Genomic DNA, 16,596 nt, shown 5'->3' with positions numbered 1-16,596 from the left:
CCGCTTTGTTTAGGCTTGAACGTAGGAGAAAGGAAGTAAAATCCACCTACCAGCATCTTTAAAGTTCACTAATCAAAGGTCCCATATTATATAAAGGTTGATTTCCATGTTTCTTTCATTATAAAGAGGTTATAGGTTCTATATTAATACTGTTGAAGTATGAAAACCTCAGTCCACAGAGAGTGAATGCACACAGTCTGTGTTCGGAAACTGAGCCTTAAAACGAGCCATCAGGACTTATGTAACTTTGTGATGTCACAACAAAGCAGTCACCAAACCCCACCCACCTGGACCCACCATCCAGTATTTTACAGGATTTGGTTTCACAGAGCGTTTTACCTGAAATGAGCCAGATTTTTATTTTATTCAGTCACTCTGAAAACAGTCAGCCAATCAGAAGAGAGTTTTCAGAGCGTCCTCTCCTCTGATTGGCTGACTATTTAAAACAATATTAAGATGATTTCAGGTACATTAAATGACAAATAAATCTTCTTATGGCTATCAAAAATTTAAATAAAAAAACGGAAAGTGTAAACATTAGATGTTTAAGTCGTATTGTTTGTTTGATACACATGCAGTGAGTCTTTATTTGTCTTTAAAATCTACAATACACTGCATTGCATTGTGGGATGCTGTCATGTCTTTGTTGTAGTTCTGCAATGAAGTTGCTTCACTTAATGAACACACAGGTCTCAGGTCAAGTTAATAATCATTCAGCCCGTATTCATAAAACTGAGACTTTGGATACATTTTTTTTGACAACTATTGACTGTAATCCCCGCTCAGCACTGACAGTGATCTATGTGGCATGTCACACTGGGGGAAAAAATATAAATCCAAAATCCACTTTATTCATTTCATAGTTTATGTTCAGTTTTTTTTTCCCTGTGTGATGTGACAGGTTGTTTATGAAAAGCAGCTCCGTTGTTTGGTACCAGGCTCCGTCAGGCGGCTGCTGACAGATAATGAAAGTGCAACGTCATGTTAACATGTGTGAGCCACTGGATACTAGTAGACGTCTAGAAAATGGAATTTATTTTTCAGCAAGACGAGTTGATGCAACAAGTCGGCAATTTTTCTGTATAGTGGAACAACTTAAGTTTCTCCTCACTCCCACATCCCAAGGCTGCTCTGTACTGTACAGATAAAAACACATTTTCATTATATGCAACTTCAACAATAACCTTGATTAAGGCGACGTGCAGTGCAGGTGAACAAAGAGGAGGCGTTACCCACATGGCTCTCTCCATTGTATTTGGACCTTGAACACAACTTTGCTGTAACCATAAGGTGACTGACGCCCCCTTCAGGGAACCAGCACCCACTCACTTTGTCAAATGGGAACAATACATTACACTGACTCAATGAAAATACCAATTTGCTTACTCGTCTTACTGTAAAGGATTATTGAAAAGCACGGTGACACAAAAGTTATGAAAACTCCTGACAAAAACTTATTATATCTGTACATTTATGTCAGTTCAATATATCATTTTTTTATGATGCAACAACAAAGTTTATGTGCATTTACAACTAAACAAAAAACATATGGGTTGCTTTAGTTTGTGTATATTGTCAGCACTCATATAACTTCTTATCAGTTTCTCCTTTTAATCTGGGCAGCGGCTCACAGCGTTGACAACGTTGAAGAAACGCATACACAATATTTATAACCCAAATGATAAAATAAGATATTCTAATAACACATTTCTATACCACAGTGGGAATATCTTGTATACACAACACAGAGTTTTATGAGCTCTTAACATAGGTCTAGTGCTGCTGGGTGTATTTACTCCTGAGTGGTTTAATCTCTTTTCATTTGAGAGGGAATGACAAACACAAGTGTGTTTTCTTGTCACAATATTATTAAACAGAGTAAACTGGGAAAGTTCATTGATGCTGTGCAGCTGCTCATTTGGCACTTTAACGACTAACAGACAAAGATTTCTGTATTTGTATTGAGCTACAGTCACTTTTACACAGCAAACGTGTAAAGGCTCTATTATTGTATCCAGCCTTGTCTCATCCTCTCCTGCTTTGACTGATGTTAAATAGAGAAATAATCATAGTAATAATCTCTTTTTTTAACCTTGATGCACATCAGCAGTCTACTACATAGAGTGTTTCAATGTTCTTAGTATTTTGTGTTATGCTCATTTTAGTGAGTTAGAACAAACTCACTCAGTTGTAATGACGTTATCTGTCATTTTAAAAGATGAATAATGTTGACTGGAGTCATTCACAGGCCTCTCTGCCCACTGCTGCATCTAAAAGCTGTTAAAGATGTAAAATGGTAATCATTATCTTCAAACTAATTTGATTATGAATCCATATTCAGACACTGTAGGGGGGTAAAATGCTGCTTGGAGATTAATCATAAACTCTGGTAATTTGCCTCTAACTGCTTCCTGAAGAGCTGGTTGACTGTTTCCTGCATGGAAAAAAAAAGATTCATACTTGTCATGTAAAATGAGAGTTCAGAGGAAGATGGAGGAGCTTCCAGTTTAGGTTTGATTGGATGCTATTAGTTAGCGATCTGTGCACGTCTGGATGATGCATTTTCTGCTGCTCGCTCGCAACTGTGCTGTTATATATAAGGAGTTATGGCAGCGGGAGGGGGCTCCGGACCTTTTGACCACATAAATTACAGCATGAGAGGAAAGGGGAGGCATGCTTTCACTGGCAGGGCTTTGATTATGGGTATACATGAAAATAGATTGTGACTTACAGGCTCTGGTGAAATGTTATGAAATTTGAGTCAATAAGAAAAAACACAAAAAAATTTCATCATGTCTGAGACGCAATGAAACAGGGAGAGTACCTTGATAAATAATTCAGTATATGGATAACATACAATGTGTTTAGAGCTGATATCCTTTTGTCTGTCACATGGGATGAAGAATTTCATTGTTTATTTCCCTTGCAAAAGTGCAAAAGTGCAGTTTGGTGAACCCTGAAGCTGCGCGGCTTTCCTGGAAAATGCACGATGCATCCTGAGCTGTCAATCAGACAACACCGCTCTGCATGTATAAATAGAGACAGAAAACCTGAAATATCAGATGCACGTAGGGGTCACGTCCAGGGTGTAGGGTGGAGGGGGTGCAGTCAGTGAGCTGGATTATGGGTATTTACCAGGCAGCTTGGATGATGCACAGTGACGAAAGAGATGTTACGCCAACAACATCTCAGAGGGCCCAGAGCTGCTGCTGCTGCTGCTGCTGGGCTGCACAAGCTGCTGTTGTGCAGAATGAGTGACTCAGCTTAACAACAGAGGGAGACATGTTGCATTTCTAAACTGACTCTATACAAAATTAACAATTACGTTGCAAAACAACAACAAAAAATCCCCAAAGAACCCCCCCTTGATCGGTTTAAGCAAAGGTATTTGCATTCCTAACTGAGGATGGGTTATTGATGAGGCCATGAAAGTTTAATGCACCTCACTTTGGGGACAGAGCTTCAAGCATTTCACAAATACTATCAATGACATGACAATGACACGTTCTTGTTTTGAATGATAAAAGACATGCTATGGGCTAAATATCTACCCTTGTAAATGTCTTGGGGGTTATGTAAGGCTTTAAAAAAATCTAATTTAAATTTAAATTTTTTACCATAGTAAACATTTTAAACAACTTTTCTTCCTTTGCACAGCTTTTTTTTTCAAGCTTACACATCTCTTTTGCAAATAGCCTAGTTGTAATATTTTCACTGTGTTGTTTGCACTGGGACCGGTTTATGTGTTGTGTAACAGTTTTGATTTGTGGCTCCAACTCAAAGCTCCTCCTGCATCAACTACATCCAGTTCATAGTTCGCATTCCTTGAGGGTATTGTGAGGTTTCTGCAGGAGGCTTCTTCTCTCCCCTTTAGGTGGCCCCGGATGACGTCGCCCAGTGTTGGTTGAATCACGGTTGCGGGACTCTCACCTGCAAGGAAAACACCGGAAGCGTGTGAAGTTGACTTTTTTTTATTTTTGTTTTTAACATAACAACTAAAGCAGCAATGCACTTCCACATTAAACACACGCTGCGCCTGGGTCACTGCGGATCCGTCCAGGGTAAGAGGACACTCGGGAAGAAACTGTGGGCAGCTGCAGCACAACAACAGCAACAACGTGGCTTAACAGCAGCAGGATCGCATCACGCTTCTGCTCACGTTAAGACCTATCTCACCCGGCGGTGCTGCAGGAACTATGCGACCGACACGTCTGCGTACAGGCGAGCCTTCGCCTCGGCCAGAGACCACCCCGAGCAGTACTGGGCCGAGGTGGGACAGGACATAAGCTGGTTTGAACCGTGGAGTAAAACTTTACACGCAGAGGACCCGGTGTTCCCAAACTGGTAGGTTACAATGTTGCAAGAAACATACAGTGACACTGACAATCCAAGCAAAGCATAACATGTCATTGTCAGAATGAAAACCATAGAAACTCAAAGGTAACACTCGTTAAAAGCCGAGCTCAATTCACCAAAATGTTCTTACGTAACCCACTAGTGGAAAAAATACCAGAGTTACTGCTGCGGTCAATACAACGCTGTCCACGAGCTACTGCAACTTTGGGAGTTCTACTTTCCAACTTTTCGATTGGTCCTGAACGCAGCGTCACTTCCACCTGTACCTGTACCTGTGCTGTAGGCTACAGTGTGTTTTGTAGATTTATTTGATGAGAATATGAGGAGCATCATGTTATGTAACTTCAGCCTCATCTTTGATTTGAATTTGGAAATGTAAGCAAAGCTGATAGCTAATAGACTAAACAAAATAAAGTCTATTAAAAAATGGTGTTTCTCTCAGACGACAAGAGTTTGTAATTATATAGTTTTTAAATGGTGGTATAAGTGAAACAGTTTAATAACAGTTTCTTCATTTTCTTGTTCCTCACTTGGAAATTATTAAAGTCTTATTTTATTTATAATTATTTGATACATACTGTAGAAGATATTTAAAAGTTAAATGTTGGTTGTGAATATAACCTTGTTGAGCTGTATGGCAGCCCCCACACATGCTCCTGCACTGGGAATGTCATTTAGCTGAAAATTACTTTCTATCATTTTTATCTGGTGTGTGTGTGTGGTGTTGTCTGTGGTTCCACTGTTATTCTGTTGCAGCGCTGCCTGAATGTGGTACAGGCATGTTATAATAATGAAGGGTACAGCCACCCCTCTTCTCTCTGGCTGCTGAAACAGCAGAGCTCAGACACCATCTGCTCCACCTGCTTGCTGCTCCTTATCCATATGCACAGCAACAGAGTGAGCTGAAACTGTCGCCTTATCAAGTGCATTGATTTGCTGTGTGCTGCTGCTTGTATTTGTTTTCCGTTGGATTGATTTCATCACATCCTGTTTCACTTGTTAGATATCAGTCAATGTTTGCATATGGTATGTTTATTTAATTTCACTTATCCATATTTGATCATTCGTTAGTTGTTTGTGTTTGCTGCTTTCAGGTTTGTGGGAGGGAAGTTAAACGTGTGTTATAATGCTGTGGATCGCCATGTGGAGAGCGGCCGAGGAGAGCAGCCTGCCATCATCTACGACAGCCCAGTGACCGGCGTTAAACAGATCATCACATTCAGGGAACTTCAGAACCAGGTAAACCAGGTTTTACAGAAGTCAGTGAAGGAGCTGCAGGTGTGGCTTTGTTAAAACCTGACAGTTGCTGCTATTACGGCACTAAAATGATCATTTTTCAGTGTTGCCATGACAATAAATTTAATTTCCATCCTTGAGCTGAGACAGTTGGCCAAGTTTTTTTTTTTTTTTTTTTTTGGTGGCAGCTCAATTTAGACAATATTAGCACATCGAACAGAAAAACATAATAAACGAAAGAAGGGGGGAATAATTACCTTAAGTGACATTTGTGCAGAAGCTTCAGTTCAATTATGATTCAGTGGCGTGTAGTGTACTATAATCAAATGTGGACTAAATGAGCAGAAATATAGCTACAGCGTTTTATTGAACTATTACCCACAATGGTAAAAGACATTTAATATAATTAAATGAAATGTAATTAAATTTACAAAAAGACATTGAGTTCTTTCATTTGTCATATTCATATTTAATTGAAAATAGTTACTAAATATACATGTATTCTGTATTCATAACATGGAAACCGTGTGTGGGATGCATAAGAGAATCCCAGATCCTTTTAAACTAATCACTTGTTGGTGGTTGAGTTGGTGTAAACTCAGCTAAAGTTCATGTTGATACTCATAACTCTGCACCGTCTCCTCTGCATCTTCTTCCAGGTGTCCAGGTTAGCGGGCGTCTTGGTGAAGAATGGCGTGCGTAAAGGAGATCTGGTGGTCATCTACATGCCCATGGTGCCCCAGGCCATGTTCACCATGCTGGCCTGTGCCCGGATCGGTGCCCCACACAGTCTCATCTTCGGTGGCTTCGCTTCCAAGGAGCTTTCTGTCCGCATCAATCACGCCAAGGTTTCAAAAAAATGTATTATTCATCTTGTGGTTGAAGTTTATCTTTTTCTTTTTTTTTCTTTTTCTTTTGAGCCGTGATAACAGAACTATGTGATCTTAATTAATTCATGGTCACTCCTCAGCACTCTGGCCTCTCATTAAAAAGTAAGGACAGGCTGACGTGACGTCTCTCTCTCTTTACAAACTCCAGATACATTCTGTTTTTCCTGCACAGTCAGTAAAGCGCGCCATTCATCTTGCCGAAGATGTGAAACACTGAAAGCAAATATTTGACATTTTGACAGGGAATGTTTCTGACGATAGTGATCTCTGCTGAGCGACGCGTTTGTATGAATATAAATCTGAAGAAACACAAACGTCGCCACCAGCTCCTCGATCAGATGGTCAATGTCTTTGCTGAATGAGTGATCTTTGCTCAGCGTGTTGATGCACAATGCAACGCCCTGCAATGGCCCCTGCTGCAAAATGAGCTAACAGTGACTGAGTGTGTCGCATTGAGAGGACATGTGCTTTAAGGTATAAGTAAATCAAACTACCGTACGTGGCTTACATTTTAAAATGTAAAAAAGAAATAGCCATTTAAAGGGATGGTTCAACATTTTGACAAATTGGCCCATTGCCATAATCCCTATAGTCTTATCAGTAGGTTCATTACCTTTAATTGTCGGTGCAAGCTATTTTTAGAACGGTGGAGCAGAGCCGCAAGCTGCTCAGAGCTACGCTATGGAGGCTAATGGGATTTCTTGGTTTCCCTCATCAAATACACAATCCAACAACTCCAAAACGCTCTGGTGGACAAGTTGTGACCTGCACATTCAACACACTATGAAATAATAACAGAACGTTACGAGACAGAGGTGTTTTAGAGGTAAATACAGAGACTGCTTGCTGAAAAACTGCCCCCGACAGGAACGCGCATCGGCGATTTTGCATGAATTTACCTCGAAAACAACTCTGTCTCATAACGTTACATTATTATCTCATAGCGTGGTGAATGTGCAGGTCACAACTTGTCCACGAGAGCGTTTTGGAGTTGTTGGATTGTGTATTTGATGAGTTTGATGAGGGAAACAAGAAATCCCATTGCGGCTCTGCTCCGCCGTTCTAAAAACAGCTTGCACCGACAACTAAAGGTAATGAACCTACTGCTAGGGATTATGGCAATGGGCCAATTTGCCAAAATGTTGAACTATCCCTCTAAACACTAGAACCACCTCAGGTGTGTGTTAAACCTGCTACTTACTATGCAGCCCATATCATATGCAAGTTAAAAAGGCTCCTGTGAACTGCATTTGGCTCAACGCTGGAGCGGTGCCACAGGCAACAGGCTCCCACTAGTAGCACCTCCTGTTCAAAAATGCACCACAACACATTTTGAAGTTTGTATGATGGACGCGCTTGGCTGCTATTTCTAATTCAGCCGTAAAAACATGATGCTGTAACATTTCTTACACAATCAGATTCTCACTTGATCTCTGTGTTTCTCCAGCCCAGGCTGATAGTTACAGCCTCCTTTGGCATCGAGCCAGGCAGACGAGTCGAGTACATCCCTCTGGTGGAGAAAGCTTTGGCGCTGAGCTCTCACAGGCCCTCGAAAGTCCTCATCTACAACAGGCCCAACATGGTAAGGAGCTCAAAGTGCACGCTAAGATAAATTCGACCACGTGGGCTCATTTTCCAGCCCCCACTGATGTGACAGAGTGTAAATGTATCTGAAATATCTCAGCCAGCCATATGTAAAGCTGATTAGCTCGGTCACGGTGGCGCTGCTGTTGGGAGAAAAGGATTTCCCCAAAGGCGGTGGGGGTTGCAGTTTTTAACCTATAAAAACGTATTTAATCATTGAACTGAACCCGAAACGTTGAATTTTTCAAGGATTATTGATCAAATACATATGAATGGGTATAATAGTCGTACAAATCTCGCCTCTGAATCAGAAGATGAAATGATGTATGGTTGGTGCAAGTGGATGAGACAGTGAAAAATGTGTCTGGTGTGTGTGCAGCTTAGGGATGGAAGTCAGTGTATGGTATAGAGAGAGTCTGAGCTGTGTGGAAGAATTATATAGCAAACAAATGTGCACGAATAAGGTGCCAGGAAGTTGAAATTTGCTACACTCATACAGGGGAATAAAAGAAAAACACTGTTTGAGGTCCCTAAACTCGATTGCACAGTGTTGCACTCATTCCCTTCAATTTTTGCGTCTTGCGGCTTCGTCGGCTCAGTTTTGTAATCAGTTATGCTGCGTACCTCTCTCTGGCTTTGTTGTGCTCTTAAATTAACCTTACATGAGATCTTCTATCTGGTTTGATCTCTCCAGTCGTACATATCAATGCCTTCTCTGGTGAATTAAGCGGTTGCTGTCAGAGTTTTGCAGACTTTTTGCAAGACGTCGTACGTGATGGACATGAGACGAAGCCGGCGAAATAGCTTTTTACAGGAAATCCACGGGAAACTCAAACCCTTAAAATCATTTGAAACACCACTTTGAAGGTGGTTGCAGCTGCTTCATCATGTCCCATGTTCAGTAAGCCAGAGGTTGTGGGTTTTTTTTTTTTAATATATTTTTTTGAACACAGCGTCTAACATGAAAGCTTTGTTAAATCAGCCAAGCTTTGCTCTGGCTCGGCTTTAGTGAGTTTTTAAAAAAAGATGCATTTTCAAATATCTGAGGGTTTTATCCTCTGTCTCAAGAATCCGTGTGATACTGATGAAACAATTTTCTCTGAACCAAAGAAAGAAATGACCAGGGCCTTTTTTTTTCTTCTTCTTCTACCTCCTGGGATGATTAAAAGTTAATGAAATTTAAGTATCAAAGAGATTCACTAAGATTTGACATGAGACAGATGTCGGCATCAGAAGATGTAATAGTCTTAAACTGTGACCTGAGAGAAAGAAATTGCAGTGACAGATGGGAGTTGGAGCAACAGAAAGTTCTTGTGGTGAAATATTATATAACCGAGGAAAATATATAAATGAATTCTTGGGGAAGGTTTTATTCCACCCAAAAAAAAAAACACTTTTCAAACCAAGCTTCTGAAAACATCAAACTACAGAGTCAGTGGATTTGATTAATAACTCATAGATGGAATTTGTGTAGAGCAGCAACAGTTCTTTGGTTTAATTTGAATGCAAATAAGACTCAATTCTTCATTTTTCTTTGTGTGTGTGTGTGTTTTTCTTTTTAGGAGAAAGTAACACTGAGCCCAGAGTTGAGTCTGGACTGGGACGAAGAAATGGCTACAGCTCAGCCACATGACTGTGTGTCTCTTCCCTCCAACCATCCTCTCTATGTCCTCTACACCTCGGGGACAACTGGAACTCCAAAGGTAGCGGCACTGCAGAGTTATGATGAGCAGCAGCAGGAGGAGGAGGAGGAGGAGGAGTGGAGTTGAAATGGAAATCACACACTCACAGACTTAATGTAAACATACACTGTCACATAGACGAGTTATACGACGTCGCTGTCACTTCTGCGTGGAAGCTTTTTTTCCCCTGTGACTCGTCCTGCTCTTTGACTCTGCAGAACAGCATCGGCTCCATCTAAACACCATCACAGTGACATAAATAAGACAGAGTTTCTCCCTCAGCAGGAGCCGGAGCCTCATGCAGGAGGAATCGCCTGCAGGCAGTTTCCAATGGAAAAACCCTGGCTCCTTTCAAATAGCATCATTTTGTCGTTGGCCAGCACATGATATAAAATATCCAACTGCTGGCTACTTCCTGAACTTAATGGTGCTATTATTTCCTTTTTTGTTTTTTTTCTTGGGTGTGAGTTTATGTGAATTCTCGGCCGTGCCTGTGGGGAGACTATAACTTTTGAGGAAGAACAAAAATGAAGTTTGGACACAAGGTGCAAACAATTTTATGCAGCATCATTAATTAATAAAAGTAATTATAGATTATAAATACCATCCTCTTCATGGAGCAAGGCTGAGCAGACTGATATTAAAACCTCTTGCGTCTTTGCTTTGGCGTAATACAGTACCTGTCACCTCTCTGATGTTTTTCTTATCTTGTCCCCCAGGGTGTTGTGCGAGACACTGCGGGCTACGCTGTGATGCTGAATTGGACCATGTCAAATATTTATGGACTCAGACCCGGAGATGTAAGGCAATAAAGCTTTCTCTTCAGAGTTAGGGCTGTGCCCTGAGAACAAAGAGCATTGCAGGCAGCCGAGGCAGAGTCAGAGATGGTTCCCCCACTTGAAAGAAGGAGAAGATGAACATGTAATATTTATGTGAACAGAGGAGTCATAAGTTCAGAAATTAATAATTACCATTAAGAACAGTGTTGATTTAATTCACCCCACTTGTTAAATAGTATAATGTTCAAAGTTTGAGTCCAGTCGGGGGGTCTTTGTTCACATTTCCACCTCTTAACCATCCACAGGTTTGGTGGGCAGCCTCAGATCTGGGCTGGGTGGTCGGACATTCGTACATCTGCTATGCTCCTCTGCTCCATGGCAACAGCACGATCCTGTATGAGGTATGTCTCCGTAGTCATGATATAGTGTCTTCAAAGAGCTACAGTATTATTGCAAAACATTAATAAAAAAAAATGTCAGAAATGTGCAATAAAACGTGAGTTACAGAACTCGCAGAGCTGCATAAGTCAGGGTTTAATGTCAGCCGGGGCATCAGCGCCGTGTTGCCCCCGTGAGCTGAATGCATCCATATTTGGTAAACGCCTCCAGGTTTGTGTGGACTGGTTGAACTGTTTGACCCCGTTGCCATGTTTGACTCTGGCCGCCACGGTCCACTGTCAGGACACACACTGCAACTCTCTCTATTCCAGTCCTTCGCTCCTTTTTCTTCTTTCTTTACCAATCACAGTCAATGTCTGACTAACACTTCCCACACTGGTGATATAAAGGAATTTCAACTCGGAGAAATCTTTTCTTCTAACATTAACTTAATGTTTCAAAAGCAGCTGTATTGATTTCAGCTGCCTGCAAGTCATGCAAGTCAAGTATACTTTATTTCCACGGCTTAAAATGAGATAAACACAAGAAAAACGCAAAATATACTGCAAACATGTAGACAGAAACAAGAACCGTGAGCAAATAGAGGAATGAGAACTGATTAAAAGTTTAATAAATGAAAAAGGCCAGTGAATAAAATGTGTCTTTAGTCTAGATTTAAAAATAGAGATGGAGAGATATGATATCAGATGTGTCCAAACATCATCACAACATAAGCATAAGCAAAGTTATCTGTATAAACCAGATCTGTTTCTAAATTAAAATAAGGGAAAAGGGATAATAGTTGAAATTTAATTAAAAATGACAAACAAATCCTGATGCTGTCTGAAACTTTGTGGAAAAACACTGTGATGGTTAGCTTAAAGCTAAGCTCAACGACAGATGTTACTGTATGTTTGTAATGGCTATATGAATAATGAGTAAATGTTTTAAAAGAAGTTAGCTGAGAGCGCTGAATATATGTTTTAAAATAGTAAATTCAAAGTAAATGTTATGTTATGAAATAGATAAAAGGCTGGAAAAACTAAAAATTAGGGCTGTGGTGCCAACAGATAGATAAAAGTTATAAATAACAGGATGACTGAAGTGAAAAAGATGAAGAAATTTACTGTGGAAGATGATCACAACATCAAAAAGTATCCGACAGTATCAGTGTCTAATACCCGAAGCGAACAGGCCCTCTGCTGAGCACGTCATTATTTTGTGGTAAAGGAATAAACAGGCTATAATTAAGTATTTTCTGCATGAATGTGTGTTTTGAACAGCCACTTCTGATTATTACAGGTAATTTGGCTTTTCTTTGTGAGCCCGCTGCCCATTGTAAACTGGATACTGCCTGTGTTTCTGATGAGGAGGGTACTACTTAGCATAGAAGAAAATCTGCAGGTGGAGGCTGAGAGCATGTGTGTGTTGGGTGGTTGAGCTTTACAGTGTCTTTCTTATGTTGAGGGTCAGTCTTTACATTACATCTCTGATTTTTTTTGTGGCACGATCGATTAATTCGTCTGTTTGACTTCAGCCTCGCTCGTTGTGTCGTGTAGCTTTTTGTTTTAGCAGCATGTCCGTCTTGAGACGCGATGCCACCAAGCTGTTATCTTCCCTCTGATCAATACAGACACAAATATTTATCCAGAGCAAAGTCAAAATACAAAATGACAGCCAGAACTCACTGTGTGCTGTTTACCATCCTCCTCATTTATCTGCAGGTGTCTTCCTGCTGTAGGGACCCGATAGCTGAATGCAAGAAGCAGGGTGGAAATTGCCGTGTGAGGCGTTTTGCCTGCGGGCGTCTTTTACCTTTATCTTCTCTCCAAACAATCGTCCAATAACACAACTGTGTTTTTTAAGTCCAAGGATTTCTGGGCTCAGCTGTCTGGAAGGCAGCCTTCACACTGCGCGTCTCCAGTTTTACACAGCTGCCCGATGAATATTCATGGTTTCTGGTTTACAGCTGAGGTGAATTTGTACTGTGGAACATTGAGGAAGTTTTGCTGCTATGTTTTCTGCAGCCTGTGCTGCTTGTGATTTGTACGGCTGCCTACACGCTGCACTTTGTGGGCTAACTAGCTGTGGCTGTGTGCTGTTTTTACAGGGGAAGCCTGTCGGGACTCCAGATCCTGGAGCGTTCTTCCGTGTGCTGTCTGAACACGGAGCCTCCTCCATGTTCACGGCGCCCACTGCCATCCGAGCCATTCGCCAGCAGGACCCTCAAGCTGCAATCGGGAAAAAATACCCTCTGTCGAGGTAAAAACATTAGCACTTCACACAGCAAGAAACCCCTTAGACCAAACTAATTACTGTTTGATGAACACTAAATGACTGATTGCCTTTTATTCAGAGCCATGGAGATTCATGCTGGAATAAATTGTAGATTAATTGATTGAAAAGTGAGAATTTTTACTTCTTCTTTTGGTTTTGAGCTCTTGTTTGGACAAAAACAAGTTAGCATTGGGAGAACTGATATTTCATTGATGTGGTTAATAGATTTATTGAAAATGAAATTAGAGATTTATTGTCTTTACTAAAGGAGGTAATTGTTCTCAGGATACGTCCACCACGCTGAGTCATTTCCATTTTAAAATGCATCTTGACAGGTGAAAGTAAAGACCTTTGGACACTGTGTAAACACCCATGGTCGCTCCCTGACGGGTTCTTATCAGCCTCGAGGTGATGACTACAACGTCCTGAAAATGACAAGTGTTTTAGACCGACCTTGTTGTTGTTTAGCCTCTAGTAAAATGCGGTGTAGACAGTCACTCACACGTGACCAGGGTACTTGATGGCACAGGTGTGTGGACAGAGCTCATTTATATGATATGAAGCAAAAGTCTTTTTTGTTTGAATATGTTGTTTTAAAATGAAAAGGTAGCGATGTGGATGTAGCCTCAGAGTTGGACAGGAACCAGTCATTAGCATCTGATCATGAAACAGTTTAAAGGGATAGTTCAACATTTTGGCAAATTGGCCCATTGCCATAATCCCTATAGTTTTAGCAGTAGGTTTGTTTCCTTTAATTGTCGGTGCAAGCTATTTTTAGAACGGTGGAGCAGAGCCATGAGCTCCTCAGAGCTACGCTATGGAGGCTAATGGGATTTCTTGGTTTCCCTCATCAAACTCCACCACGCTATGAGATAATAACAGAACGTTACGAGATGGAGTTGTTTTCGAGGTAATGCGCTATCCTGCTGTTTTTCAGCAAGCAGTCTCTGCATTCGCCTCTAAAACAACTCTCGTAACGTTCTGCTATCATCTCATACTGTAGCGTGGTGAATGTGCAGGTCACAACTTGTCCACCAGAGCGTTTTGGAGTTGTTGAATTGTGTATTTGATGAGGAAAACCAAGAAATCCCATGAGCCTCCGTAGCTGCGGCCCTAACTGCTCCGCTGTTCTAAAAATAGCTTGCACCGACAATTAACACTAGAACGGCCATGGCGGTCATTTTGACCGTTTTGATATTTATATGTGCAATAACTTTGTTGAAAAAAAACATACAATCCTGCTGGTACCTGACTTTTCCTAAAAGTGTCTGTATTTTAATTCAAAATGTTTTTTAAATAAATCACACAAAAGGCAAAGAAAATATGGTCACTTTTACCTATTTCGGCCATACGCGGTCATTCTGACCGCACGGATTTCCCCGCGATTAATGTTACAATTTTGGTTGCTCGGCAACTAGCCTACCATTGTTTATGTCAAGTGCCGGTCTCGAGTGATTGTATTTATCAACATTGGAGTGACTTCAGACAATGGCTGCAAATAAAGAGAAGAGAAATATGACGGCTGCATGACGCACCAGGTGAGCTCCGCTGTCCTGTCCTGATCACCAGCTGAGCTGCATAATGTCCCACTGATAGATTCTGTCCTGTATAGGGCTGTAAAGTCGACTGGTCGATATTTCTGGCTCATCTTCATCTTCCTCATATCACATGCTCTCCTCACTGTGCTGTCGGACCCATGTCTATGGTCGGACCTGGCTCTGTCTCAGTTGCGCACGCTATAGCGCTTCATGTCAGAGCATTTTCACGTTGTGTGCTCCAGTCCGTCCGGTCCCGACCCGGACACGTGTCCGGGTTACGGACACGGAGCACGGAGCAGAGACCAGGTCCGACAGTGCAAGGCTGTCCCTCTCTGAAGCAGAGGATCAAGTCTGCGTCACTCCCGTCAGTCTTCACAGACAGTCCGCAGACTTGAAAGAGTTTCTGATCATATCGTTGTCAGTTTGTTCCAGGCGACAGAGTTTGTTCTTTGTTGTAATGTGAATTACTTTAAGTTATTACCTTTTTGAAATATATGTGTTGGTGTTATGTTGTTTAAAAAAGATATCACAACACAATAAATTAATTAACTTTTCAACTTAGTATTTTTTGTGAGAGATGACAAGGTTTTGAATCAAACGGTCATTTTGACCGCTTATGGCCGTTCTAGTAGGTTTGGAATTCTGGCACTTCTAGTGTTAAAGGTAACAAACCTACTGCTATGACTATAGGGATTATGGCAATGGGCCAATTTGCCAAAATGTAGAACTATCCCTTTAAATGAAACATGAGTTTCAGTATTTCATAGGGCTTCAGTTGTTCAGAATCAATTAATAAGACACCTTTGGGTTTAACTTTCAGTTCTTTTGACAAGTTCTTCCAGACAAGAAGAAGTCTAGTTTTTTGCGGACCTAAACCTTTTAACTGCAGACTGTGACCTGACCTCAGAACAGCCAGGAAAGATGTGCTGAATAATCTCCTGTCTGATGACGGACCACGCCGCCTGTCCAGCCCCTCGTTAGTCTCCGACCATCTGTTGATGCGCGGCCCCTCTCCACACCTCCGCCGCTCTCAGTTTGTACCCTCAGCTCGATCCGCGCGGGTGTTAATCAGGACGGATAACGAGCCACTTCAGGTCGCCGCGGTCCAGATGTATTCAATCATAACAACGCCGACTTGTTTTTCCTCGGCTTACTGGCTCCTCGGTTCAGGTAAAGACTCTCTCGCTCTGCAGCTCCGAGTTAGAGACAAACATTTTTCAGTTTGGCCCTGCAGAGTCAGAATTATTGAGTTTATCTCAATCATTAATTGTTTGGAGGAGTACACGGAAACTTGGACCTGCGGGGCTGCTGTGTCAAGTCGCTGCTTTCATGCAGCTCGGCAGTCTGAAAAATGCCTCTAAGCACACAATCATGAAGCAATTCTGAGTGCGGGTGACCTGTGACCCCGTGAATCTTTCAGTAACTGTGGCATTGTGAGCTGAATTCGCTGCTGTTCGCCGCGTTGAATGCATAGCACCTTGTTTAAATGCTGTTCTCGCACAGGGAGGGGGGATTATTTTCTACAATATCCTTTCGCTTCAGATATTAGTGGCATCTCTCCTCTCTGCTCTGACCCCGCCGCAATCAGTCATTTTAAGCTACATGCTCTTTCTGTGTACACTCTCTTGTTCTTAATGTGTCTTTTCCCCTTGGAGGAGGTGGCGGGGTGGTGAAAGATTACAGCGTTTCCCTTTGGCGCTTTGAGATGGAGGAAAGAAAGAAAGAAAGAAAGAAAAAAAAGGCAACGTCGCTGAGACAAAGAGGCCGAAATATCAAGGCAGCGGTGAAACATGGCTTCATTTCAGCAGAGGGCGATTCAATGTCTGCTCGAGACTTTCCCTTTAACTCATGTGGTTTCGATTTTTCAGTCGCGAAA

The 16,596-nt window shown here is 41.6% G+C and overlaps 1 protein-coding gene across 1 annotated transcript in view; it reads left to right on the top strand.

The window, feature by feature from the left end:
- The first annotated feature begins 3,806 nt into the window (after positions 1–3,806).
- The window catches only part of acss3 (acyl-CoA synthetase short chain family member 3), a 42,159-nt gene continuing 29,369 nt past the window's right edge, over positions 3,807–16,596 (top strand). The window contains exons 1-8 of the mRNA XM_085769839.1: positions 3,807–4,344; positions 5,451–5,595; positions 6,252–6,440; positions 7,930–8,064; positions 9,629–9,769; positions 10,468–10,548; positions 10,833–10,928; positions 13,016–13,167. Of these exons, the coding sequence (XP_085625965.1) occupies positions 4,007–4,344; positions 5,451–5,595; positions 6,252–6,440; positions 7,930–8,064; positions 9,629–9,769; positions 10,468–10,548; positions 10,833–10,928; positions 13,016–13,167 (1,277 nt within the window). The 5' untranslated portion in view covers positions 3,807–4,006. The remainder of the gene's footprint in view (positions 4,345–5,450; positions 5,596–6,251; positions 6,441–7,929; positions 8,065–9,628; positions 9,770–10,467; positions 10,549–10,832; positions 10,929–13,015; positions 13,168–16,596) is intronic.

The sequence above is a fragment of the Trachurus japonicus genome, chromosome 23 (genome assembly GCF_045865225.1).
Source record: "Trachurus japonicus isolate A0001 chromosome 23, Traja_1.0".
NCBI lineage: Eukaryota > Metazoa > Chordata > Actinopteri > Carangiformes > Carangidae > Trachurus > Trachurus japonicus.
The sequence above is the reverse complement of the archived record's forward strand: the minus strand, read 5'-3'. Positions and strand labels throughout refer to the sequence as shown.